This window comes from Xenopus tropicalis, chromosome 10 (assembly GCF_000004195.4).
Source record: "Xenopus tropicalis strain Nigerian chromosome 10, UCB_Xtro_10.0, whole genome shotgun sequence".
NCBI classification, from domain to species: Eukaryota; Metazoa; Chordata; class Amphibia; order Anura; family Pipidae; genus Xenopus; species Xenopus tropicalis.
In genome coordinates, this window is record NC_030686.2 from 2,480,697 (window position 1) to 2,492,764 (window position 12,068).

Below are 12,068 nucleotides of genomic sequence, written 5' to 3' on the forward strand. Positions count from 1 at the left end.
AGGCAGTGTGTATGGGGGATAAGGCAGTATGTGATGGGGGGATAAGGCGGTGTGAATGGGGGGATAAGGCAGTGTGTATGGGGGGATAAGGCAGTATGTATGGGGGGGGGATCAGGCAGTGTGTATGGGGGGATCAGGCAGTGTGTATGGGGGGGATCAGGCAGTGTGTATTGCGGTGGGGATCAGGCAGTGTGTATGGGGGCGGATTAGGGAGTGTGTATGGGGGGGATTAGGGAGTGTGTATGGGGGGGATAAGGCAGTGTGTATGGGGGGATAAGGCAGCTGTGTGTATGGCGTGGGGGATAGTGCAGTGTGTATGGGTGGGGGATAAGGCAGTGTGTATGGGGGGGGATAAGGCAGTGTGTATGGGGGGGATAAGGCAGTGTGTATGGGGGGATAAGGCAGTGGTGAGGGGGGGATAAGGCGGTGTGAATGGGGGGATAAGGCGGTGTGTATGGGGGGATCAGGCAGTGTGTATGGGGGGGATCAGGCAGTGTGTATGGGGGGATTAGGGAGTGTGTATGGCGGGGGATAAGGCAGTGTGTATGGGGGGGATAAGGCAGTGTGTATGGGGGGGATCAGGCAGTGTGTATGGGGGGGATCAGGCGCTGTTGTTTTGGGGGGGGAGGAATCAGGCAGTGTGCTATGGGGGGGGATCAGGCGGTGCGTGTGGGGGGGATCAGGGAGTGTGCGTTGTCGTTTTGATGGGGGATAAGGCAGTGTGTAGGGGGGATTAAAGCAGTGTGTATGGGGGGATAAGGCAGTGTGTAGGGGGGATAAAGCAGTGTGTATGCGGGGGGGATCAGGCAGTGTGAATGGGGGATCAGGCAGTGTGTATGGGGGGGATCAGGCAGTGTAATGGGGGAAACAGTGTGTATGGGGGGAATAAGGCAGTGTGTATGGGGGGATAAGGCAGTGTGTTAGGGGGGATAAAGCAGTGTGTATGGGGGGATCAGGCAGTGTGAATGGGGGGGATCAGGCAGTGTGTATGGGGGATAAGGCAGTGTGTATGGGGGATAAGGGCAGTGTGTTATGGGGGATAAGGCAGTGTGTATGGGGGGAATAAGGCAGTGTGTATGGGGGGATCAGACAGTGTGTATGGGGGACTGGGGATCAGGGAGTGTGTATGGGGGGATAAGGCAGTGTGTATGGGGGGGATAAGGCAGTGTGTAGTCATGGGCGGGATCAGACAGTGTGTATGGGGGGGATGAGGCAGTGTGTATGGGGATCAGGGAGTGTGTATGGGGGGATAAGGCAGTGTGTATGGGGGGAATAAGGCAGTGTGTATGGGGGGATCAGACAGTGTGTATGGGGGGGGATGAGGCAGTGTTATGGGGGGAGTTATATACTTGGCTATGGGGGGATCAGGGAGTGTGTATGGGGGATAAGGCAGTGTGTAGGGGGGATAAAGCAGTGTGTATGGGGGGTCAGACAGTGTGTATGGGGGGGGGGGGGGTTCAGACAGTGTGTATTGGGGGGACCAGGCGCTGTGTTTGGGCGGGGAGGAATCAGGCAGTGTGTATGGGGGGGGATCAGTTGCTTTGTGTATGGGGGGGGATTTCTCAGTTTGCGATTGCATATGGCTGGGGATGAGGCTAGTGTTTAGGGCGGGGATCTGTTAGTGTGTTTATGGGCGGGGATTAAGGTAGCTGTGTATGGGGGGGGTATAAGGCAGTGTGTATGGCGGGGATCTATGACAGGTTTGTTCAGGGTGGGACCAGGCCGCTGTGTTTGGGGGGAGGGAATTACAGCAGTGTGATATGTGGGGGATCAGGTGGTGCATCATGGGTGCGGCGATCAGTGGTGCATATGGGGGGATGAGGCAGTGTGTATGGGGGGATCGTGCAGGTTGTATTGGGGATAAGGCAGTGTGTGGATGGGCGGGATAAGCAGTGTGTATGGGTGGTATAAGCAGTGTTTATGGGGGGGTTATAATGGCAGTGTGTATGGGGGTTTAAGGCAGTCGCTTGAGATGGGGGGGTATAAGCAGGTGTGATGGGGGGGGATAAGGCGTGTATATGTGGGGGGATCAGACAAGTGTGTTATGGGTGGGGATCAGGCAGTGTGGTTATGGGGTCAGTATAGGGGCACAGTGTGAATGGGGGGGACAGGAGTGTGTATGGGGGGTGATAGGCCAAGATGTGTATGGGGCGTACGAAGATGAGGTTATAAGGCAGTGTGTATGGGGTCGGCTATAGGCTATGTGTCTATGCGGGGTTTTTATAATTGCAGTTGTTATGGGGGGTTTAAAGCAGTGTGATATGGGGGTATAATGGGCAGTGTGAATGCGGGTGGGATCAGTCATGTGTAGTGGGGGTATATAGCAGTGTGGTATTGGGGCGTGGGTATAAGGCAGTGTGTATGGCGGGTAAGGCAGTTGTGTTGGGGGATAAAGGCCCAGTGTGTAGAGAGTGAGATAAGGCAAGTGCTTTAATATGGCGGCGCGATCAGACAGTGTGTATGGGGGATTTCAGCAGTGTGAATGGGGGGGATCGAGGGATGTGTGTTGGTATAGGGTGAGTGTGGTGATAGGGCAGTGTTAGTGTATGGGCGGGTAGTTACAGTGCCTATGGAAAGTGCTAGGTTGAATTTTGGGGAGCGGATTGACGAGAGTCTTAAGTGTGATGGGGGGGTATAAGGCTGTATGTGGTGTAGAGGTTATCATCGCTAGTGTGTATGGAGGGATGCGGGGGTATAATGGCAGTGGTGAATGGGGGATAAAGGCGATGTGATGGGGTAATATGTGTGGCGGTATATAATGTGCAGTGTGTATGGGGGATAAGGCAGTGTGTATGGGATGGCTAATTGCAAGTGTGGTAATGGGATTGATAGTAACTGGCTAATGTGTGTCTCTATTATGGGTATAAGGCAGTGTTGTATGGGGTGGGGATAAAGAGGAGTGTATATGGGGGATGGGATATCAGACGGAAGTGTGTATGGGGTGGAGAATATCAGGCGTGAGTTGTTATGGTGAGGTTTATATGGCAGTGTTGTTTTTTTTAGCGCCTATGGTATGGGGGGGGATTCATTGGCATGTGTATGGGGGGGGTATAAGGCAGTGTATGGGGGGATCTAAGTCAGTTTGTGATATGGGGGCTATTTCAGGCAGTGTGTATGGGGCATAAGCAGTGTGCAGATGGGGGGATCTTCCAGACATGTGTTGTAATCGGGGAGGGAGTCAGGCAGCATGTCCATGGGTTGGTATATGGCTGGAAGGGCGTGATGGGGGATAAGTGCTTTAAGTGTGAATGGGCGAGGATCAGGCAGTTGCTGCTTGGCGCGGGTCGCTCTCGTGTGGTGAGTTGTGTCAGGTGTGGCTTCGTTTAGTAAGTTATGATACGTGGGGAGTAAAAGCCTCGGTAGAGTGTTCGTGGATGGGGGGGATCAAGCATGTGACGTTACTGGGGGATGCAGGCAAGATGGGAACTGTTATGACTTGAGTTTTCTATGGTATTAGTATACGTTAGGCTCATGGTGTAATGGGGGGATCAGGGATGTGTGTATGGGGTGGGATTCAGGCAGTGTGTATGGGCGTGAGTATGAAGCAGTGTAGTATGGGGGGATCAGGAGTGTGCTATGGGGGGTGTATAAGTGCAAGTGTGTATGGGGGGGTAGCTAAGGCAGTGTGTATGGTGGTATAAGGCAGTGTAATGGGGGGGGATTCAGGCCAGATGTGTAGTGGAGGGATAAGGCGTCGTGTATGGGGGATTAATTCGCAGTGTGGTTGATATGTGGGGGATCAGACTCAGTTGTGTGTATGTGGTGCGATGTGGTCATATGCGCAGTGTGGTGTTTTATTGTTTGGGGAGGTCTGAAGGCAGTCGTGCTAATGGTGTTGGGGGGGTGGGGGGGTGGGATCAGACACTGCGTTGTATGGGGGGATCAGCAGCATGTTATGGGGGGGTATAAAGGGCAGGTGTGAATTGGCGGGGGGTTAGCAGGTGTGAATGGGAGTTCTCTGTGTGTATGGGGCGGATAAGGCGGTTGTGTTTTGGGGGGATCAGGCAATGTGCGTTTATGGGTGCGTGGATCAGACAGGTTATGGGGGGTTCATGAACAGTGGTTATTGGGGGGGTGCAGACAGTGTTATAGGGGCGGGGTCATAACAGTGTGATAGTGGGGGGTTCTCAGACAGTGTTGTATGGGGCGGATAAGGCGGGTGGTGTCAATGGGGATCAGGCAGTGCGTATGGGGGGGATCAGACAGTGTGTATGGGGGGGTTCAGACAGTGTGTATTGGGGGGGTCAGACAATGTGTATGGGGGGGTCAAACAGTGTGTATGGGGGGGTCAAACAGTGTGTATGGGTGGGTCAGGCTGTGTGTGCGGAAAGGCTGCTGGCTCACTGTGCTTGCGTGTGTATGGGATGGGGCTGGGGGGGGGCTCACACACAGGACCCTTTATACCTTACAGGAAACACTGGGCTTACTGTCGATCTCAGGAATCCTTTAACCCATTCATTGTTTCAGGGGCTAATTACACACAGAGCAACATGTCCAGCGGGTATATATTCAGCCATCGGTCAGATCCCAACCTGTCCCACCTACTACCCCCCCCCCCACCCTGTCAGCCCCCAACATGGTCCCATCACTTACATCTATTCCATCCTTTCCATTTATTCCTGGGGGTCCTGGTGGTCCTGGGGGTCCGCGTGGGCCAGCTCTCTGCAAAGTGACAAAAGGAAATTGTCATAAAGGGATAACAATACAACTGGCATCCAGCAGGGGGCAATAGTACAGCTAGCAGGGGCAGAAATTGGGAGCTATAATACAGCTGGCACAGGGCAGGGGGCAATGGGGCAATAGTACAGCTAGCAGGGGCAGAAATTGGGAGCTATAATACAGCTGGCACAGGGCAGGGGGCAATGGGGGCAATAGTACAGCTAGCAGGGGCAGAAAAGGGGGGCTATAATACATCTGGCACACAGCAGGGGGCAATGGGGCAATAGTACAGCTAGCAGGGGCAGAAATAGGGAGCTATAATACAGCTGGCACAGGGCAGGGGGCAATGGGGCAATAGTACAGCTAGCAGGGGCAGAAATTGGGAGCTATAATACAGCTGGCACAGGGCAGGGGGCAATGGGGGCAATAGTACAGCTAGCAGGGGCAGAAAAGGGGGGCTATAATACATCTGGCACACAGCAGGGGGCAATGGGGGCAATAGTACAGCTAGCAGGGGCAGAAATAGGGAGCTATAATACAGCTGGCACAGGGCAGGGGGCAATGGGGCAATAGTACAACTAGCAGGGGCAGAAATAGGGGGCTATAATACAACTGGCACACAGCAGGGGGCAATAGTACAGCTAGCAGGGGCAGAAATAGGGGGCTATAATACAGCTCGCACAAAGCAGAGGGCAATGGGGGCAATAGTACAACTAGCAAGAGCAGAAATAGGGGGCTATAATACAACTGGCACAGGGCAGGAGGGAACACACAGCAATGGGGGCAATAGTACAGGGGGTGGAGCTTGAAACAGAAGGAGGGTACAGAAGAGGGGGGAGTGGAGAGGAGTCATTTTTGGAAGGAGGGTACACACAGGGGTAGGGGTACTGGCAGTTATGAGGGGGCTGGGCAGGGACTTTAAGATGGGTGGCAGGGTGTAGTGGGAGGGCACAATTAGTGGCAGGGTGTAGTGGGAGGGTACAATTAGTGGCAGGGTGTAGTGGGAGGGCACAATTAGTGGCAGTGTGTAGTGGGAGGGCTGTAGTGGGAGGGTACAATTAGTGGCAGGGTGTAGTGGGAGGGCACAATTAGTGGCAGGGTGTAGTGGGAGGGCTGTAGTGGGAGGGTACAATTAGTGTCAGGGTGTAGTGGGAGGGCACAATTAGTGGCAGGGTGTAGTGGGAGGGCTGTAGTGGGAGGGTACAATTAGTGTCAGGGTGTAGTGGGAGGGCACAATTAGTGTCAGGGTGTAGTGGGAGGGCTGTAGTGGGAGGGCACAATTAGTGTCAGGGTGTAGTGGGAGGGCACAATTAGTGGCAGGGTGTAGTGGGAGGGCACAATTAGTGGCAGGGTGTAGTGGGAGGGTACAATTAGTGGCAGGGTGTAGTGGGAGGGCACAATTAGTGGCAGGGTGTAGTGGGAGGGTACAATTAGTGGCAGGGTGTAGTGAGAGGGTACAATTAGTGTCAGGGTGTAGTGGGAGGGCTGTAGTGGGAGGGCACAATTAGTGGCAGGGTGTAGTGGGAGGGTACAATTAGTGGCAGGGTATAGTGAGAGGGTACAATCAGTGGCAGGGTGTAGTGGGAGGGTACAATTAGTGGCAGGGTGTAGTGGGAGGGCACAATTAGTGGCAGGGTGTAGTGGAAGGGTACAATCAGTGGCAGGTGTGGGGGGCAGGGGGTGCAGACAGTGCTTAAGGCAGAACTCTCCAATTAAATAGGATACAAGCTCTGTGGAACACCAAAACTAGAGTGTCATAAGCAACAGAACCTATAATGCCCCCAGGCAGGTCCAGACTGGGATTCAAAATAGGCCCTGGGGCATTTAAAATACCCAAAGGCCCAAACCGCCCCCCAGCCCAATAAATAGTGACTGTCTGTGGCACCTTACAGCCCCCCCTGGCATTCCCAGTACCCAGAGGCACAAACAGCCCCCCCAGCCCAATAAATAGTGACTGTCTGTGGCACCTTACAGCCCCCCTGGCATTCCCAGTACCCAGAGGCACAAACAGCCCCCCCCCAGCCCAATAAATAGTGACTGTCTGTGGCACCTTACAGCCCCCTGGCATTCCCAGTACCCAGAGGCACAAACAGCCCCCCCAGCCCAATAAATAGTGACTGTCTGTGGCACCTTACAGCCCCCCCGGCATTCCCAGTACCCAGAGGCACAAACAGCCCCCCCCCAGCCCAATAAATAGTGACTGTCTGTGGCACCTTACAGCCCCCCCTGGCATTCCCAGTACCCAGAGGCACAAACAGCCCCCCCAGCCCAATAAATAGTGACTGTCTGTGGCACCTTACAGCCCCCCCCTGGCATTCCCAGTACCCAGAGGCACAAACAACCCCCCCCCCCCAGCCCAATAAATAGTGACTGTCTGTGGCACCTTACAGCCCCCCTGGCATTCCAGTACCCAGAGGCACAAACAGACCCCCCCCCCCCAGCCCAAATAAATAGTGACTGTCTGTGGCACCTTACAGCCCCCCTGGCATTCCCAGTACCCAGAGGCACAAACAGCCCCCCCCCAGCCCAATACAATAGTGACTGTCTGTGACACCTTACAGCCCCCCTGGCATTCCCAGTACCCAGAGGCACAAACAGCCCCCCCCCATTCCAGTACCCAGAGGCACAAACAGCCCCCCCAGCCCAATAAATAGTGACTGTCTGTGGCACCTTACAGCCCCCCTGGCATTCCCCCAGTACCCAGAGGCACAAACAGCCCCCCCAGCCCAATAAATAGTGACTGTCTGTGGCACCTTACAGCCCCCCCTGGCATTCCAGTACCCAGAGGCACAAACAGCCCCCCCCCCAGCCCAATAAATAGTGACTGTCTGTGGCCACCTTACAGCCCCCCTGGCATTCCCAGTACCCAGAGGCACAAAACAGCCCCCCCCCCCCAGCCCAATAAATAGTGACTGTCTGTGGGCACCTTACAGCCCCCTGGCATTCCCAGTACCCAGAGGCACAAACAGCCCCCCCCCCCAGCCCAATAAATAGTGACTGTCTTGTGGCACCTTACAGCCCCCCCTGGCATTCCCCAGTACCCAGAGGCACAAACAGCCCCCCCCAGCCCAATAAATAGTGACTGTCTGTGGCACCTTACAGCCCCTCTGGCATTCCCAGTACCCCAGAGGCACAAAAACAGCCCCCCCCCCCCCAGTCCAATAAATAGTGACTGTCCTTGTGGCACCTTACAGCCCCCCTGGCAATTCCCAGTACCCACAGGCACAAACAGCCCCCCAGCCCAATAAATAGTGACTGTCTGTGGCACCTTACAGCCCCCCTGGCATTCCCAGTACCCACAGGTTGCCAGTCTGGGCCCGGCCCCAGGAGGAGAGATACTATGGGTGCAGTTCAGCTAACCTCCCGCTCCCAGCCTTGCAACAGGGCTCCATGAGCAGCGAGAGGGGGCACAGCGCCACAGGGGCACACATTGCTCACATGTGGCGGAGCCGGAGCTGAATTTATTATACAGTCAGTGTAAATAAAGCGCAAGGTTCTCCCACAGGAGCTTTGGGTTACAAAGGCAGCGAGTGATCAGCCCAAAAGCGCAGGACAAGGGGCTCTTTGTGTGAGCCCAGACCGGCCTATCGATGGCATTCCTCACTCAGGAGGGGGGGCAAAGGTGGGCCGGGGGGGGGGGGGAGAGGTGCCAGAAACACAGAGGACAGTGTCCTACCAGTAGCCGTACAGTACAGTGCAGCCTTACATACAGCCTGGGGGATATTGGGGGCATTTGGGGCGGAACCAAACAAAAAAATTATGATTTTGCCCTTATCTTGCCCCAAATTTGCTATAAACCCCAGTTATTTTATCTAATATTCTCCTCTGCCAGAACTGTATGTCCCCCCCCCCCCCAATATAAAGAGGTTCTGTGGCTCATAAAAAGGGCCCATTTGAGGAGCCCAAACATTTGCCCTAGGGACACATAAAAACAGTTCCATTTTTCTCTATAATACCCCCCCCCCGTGTCCTTCCACATGCCCCCCCAGCTCTAAAATAAACCCCCTTCTTTCCTGGAAAGTGGCTGTTTTTCTGCTCGTCGGGCAGCGCAATCAGTAGGAATGTTCTGCTGAGTAAATAAAGGAGAGTTTGGCTGCTGATGCCCCAGGGGGGTAATTACTTGGAATATCCGCCATTTAGACTGGAAAACACGGGGTGCATTATTGCCCACGGACCCCATTCCCTGACTCCCTCCCTGTAAGTGTGATACTTGGTCTGTCCCATTGTACTCACAGCCAACTGTGACTCTGACACCTGGGTGGGACAAACAGCAGCACTTAGCGGGGATGTGTTGGGGGCCACAGGAATGCTGGGGGGGGGGGTGAGGGGTATGTACCCCCCTAATATCTAGGGGCATACACCTTTCTATCTAATAACAGGGTAACATACTAAGAAGGCAGCAGAATAGGAATAAAGGGAATATTGCTCAGTTCTGATTGTTACGGGGGGGCAGCAGGGGGGTCTCTGTACTGCTTGGGGGAAAGGACCCCAAAGTCTCTCTATATATTTAGTAAAGGACCAGTCTAGTTGGGAGGAAGCTCCTTCCCTTGGGCCAATAAAAACCTGAAATGATTTTTCCCCCAGCTTAGCAGGAGCTTTGCCCCCAGGCAGTGGCAGTAAGGATAGCGGAGGAGAGAGGGTTAGTGGGAGCCGCTTACCTGCCCTTGGGAAGTCACCAGGTGTAACAGTAATAGGAGGCCAAGAGTTGGGATTCGGGCCATGGTCCCCCCAGTACCGTGTCCTCCGGCCGGCTTACTGAGCTGCCCCAATGTCCCTCCTTGAGTGTGAGTGGGGAGCCCCTGAGTGGAGGTGCCTGATGGAGATACAGCTCAGTCTGCAGGTCCAGGGACTCCGAGAGCTCAGGGGCTTCAGGGCTGAGGAGGAGGAGGAGAGTAAGGGGAGCACAGAGGGAGGGGTGGCCAGAGCCCACCTATGAATGAGCCACTCATTTACACTAATGATTGGCAGCTGGGCCACTGGAATGCAGGGAGCGCACACACAGCTGGGAGCAGCATCTGGTACTGACCCACAGGCACCGGCAGAACCCAGTCCCAATCCAGTCCGGGTCCTCATATACTCTGTGCCACCCTATAGCAGTAGGGAGCGCACACACAGCTGGGAGCAGCATCTGGTACTGACCCACAGGCACCGGCAGAACCCAGTCCCAATCCAGTCCGGGTCCTCATACACTCTGTGCCACCCTATGGCCAGCGGTACCCTGGCAAAGCAGCACTGGCTTATTAGCCCAGAGACTGGATCTGGGGGGGGTGGAACGGGGGAGTCGGACCAGGTAGAGAACAGCTGGAGCCACCACAGCAGTCACCATCTTTAGATTGCAAGCTCTGTGGGTCAGGGATCCACTTACTAAGCTCTGTGAACTTTTCCCACAATGCAGTCCACATCTGCCCCACCATCCATGTTAATTTCCCATAGTTCCTTGTTTTTACCCAGCCATCTTCACTGTGTCTGTCCCTTTCCCTTCTCTGCACTGCTGGTTCTGACTCCTGATACAACTCCCCAATACCCATTCATTCCTCATTCTCACTGGGTTTATAGTTATGTGTAACTGTCACTGTGTCTGTCCCTTTCCCTTCCCTGCACTGCTGGTTCTGACTCCTGATACAACTCCCCAATATCCATTCATCCCTCATTCTCACTGGGTTTATAGTTATGTGTAACTGTCACTGTGTCTGTCCCTTTCCCTTCCCTGCACTGCTGGTTCTGACTCCTGATACTAACTCTCCCAATACCCATTCATTCCTCATTCTCACTGGGTTTATAGTTATGTGTAACTGTCACTGTGTCTGTCCCTTTCCCTTCCCTGCACTGCTGGTTCTGACTCCTGATACAACTCCCCCAATACCCATTCATTCCTCATTCTCACTGGGTTTATAGTTATGTGTAACTGTCACTGTGTCTGTCCTTTCCCTTTCCTGCACTGCTGGTTCTGACTCCTGATACAACTCCCCAATACCCATTCATTCCTCATTCTCACTGGGTTTATAGTTATGTGTAACTGTCACTGTGTCTGTCCCTTGTCCCTTCCCTGCACTGCTGGGTTCTGACTCCTGATACAACTCCCCAATACCCATTCATCCCTCATTCTCACTGGGTTTATAGTTATGTCGTTGTAACTGTCACTGTGTCTGTCCCGTTTCCCTTCCCTGCACTGCTGGTTCTGACTCCTGATACAACTCCCCAATATCCATTCATTCCTCATTCTCACTGGGTTTATAGTTTATGTGTAACTGTCACTGTGTCTGTCCCTTTCCCTTCCCTGCACTGCTGGTTCTGATCCTGATACAACTCCCCAATACCCATTCATCCCTCATTCTCACTGGGTTTATAGTTATGTGTAACTGTCACTGTGTCCTGTCCCTTTCCCTTCCCTGCACTGCTGGTTCTGACTCCTGATACAACTCCCCAATACCCATTCATCCCTCATTCTCACTGGGTTTATAGTTATGTGTAACTGTCACTGTGCCTGTCCCTGTCCCTTCCCTGCACTGCTGGTTCTGACTCCTGATACAACTCCCCAATACCATTCATCCTCATTCTCACTGGGTTTATAGTTATGTGTAACTGTCACTGTGTCTGTCCCTTTCCCTTCCCTGCACTGCTGGTTCTGACTCCTGATACAACTCCCCAATACCCATTCATCCCTCATTCTCACTGGGTTTATAGTTATGTGTAACTGTCACTGTGTCTGTCCCTTTCCCTTCCCTGCACTGCTGGTTCTGACTCCTGATACAACTCCCCAATATCCATTCATTCCTCTCCAGGCATTATGGGAACTTGGGCCTGAGCTGGAGGAGACGTGACTACTGGTGAGTGAGTAGTCGGGAAAGCAGAGGAGGGACTGCAGTCAGTAGCAATGAAGAAGGAATGGATATTGGGAAGTTGCTTAGAATCATATTTTCTTTCATTAGGCAAAAAAGAACAGTTTTTGGTTGGACTTTCCCTTTAATGCTGAGTATCTGTAAGTGACTGTGAGGGTTTGGGTGGCACAAAGGATCGGCCCGGTGGGACAGAAATGGCAAATCTGCCCCTGAATACACCGCTGGCACCATGTAACTCTATGGAAGCTTCTATGGAAATGTCTCCTATTAGAGTGTAAGTTCTTTGGCCCAGTGCTTGTAAGGTCTTAGAAGTTGGACATTCTGTAGCCCAAACCAAATCCAGATCTCAACTGAATCAGATGAAAGTCTGTTAGTGGTTAGTGGCAGGGCCCCCTATTGTGCCCCTAGATTGCCAGCTCCCTGGGCAAGGGTTTCCTGTTGCACTGCCAGCCCTCACACCCGGGGCCACATTCTGTTTGTGTTGCACTCGCAGCCCATATGGCAGTGTTGACACATCACACACTCACACTCAGGGGAGGAGAGACAAACACAAACACTCGGTGGGAAATC

At 53.6% G+C, this 12,068-nt stretch overlaps 1 protein-coding gene across 1 annotated transcript in view; it reads right to left on the minus strand.

The window, feature by feature from the left end:
• The window catches only part of col9a3 (collagen, type IX, alpha 3), a 38,567-nt gene extending 29,104 nt beyond the window's left edge, over positions 1-9,463 (minus strand). Inside the window, exons 1-2 of the mRNA NM_001127025.1 lie at positions 9,318-9,463; positions 4,594-4,662 (exon numbers count right to left, since the gene is read on the minus strand). Coding sequence (NP_001120497.1) covers positions 4,594-4,662; positions 9,318-9,380 — 132 coding nt within the window. The 5' untranslated portion in view covers positions 9,381-9,463. The remainder of the gene's footprint in view (positions 1-4,593; positions 4,663-9,317) is intronic.
• Positions 9,464-12,068: the final 2,605 nt, after the last annotated feature.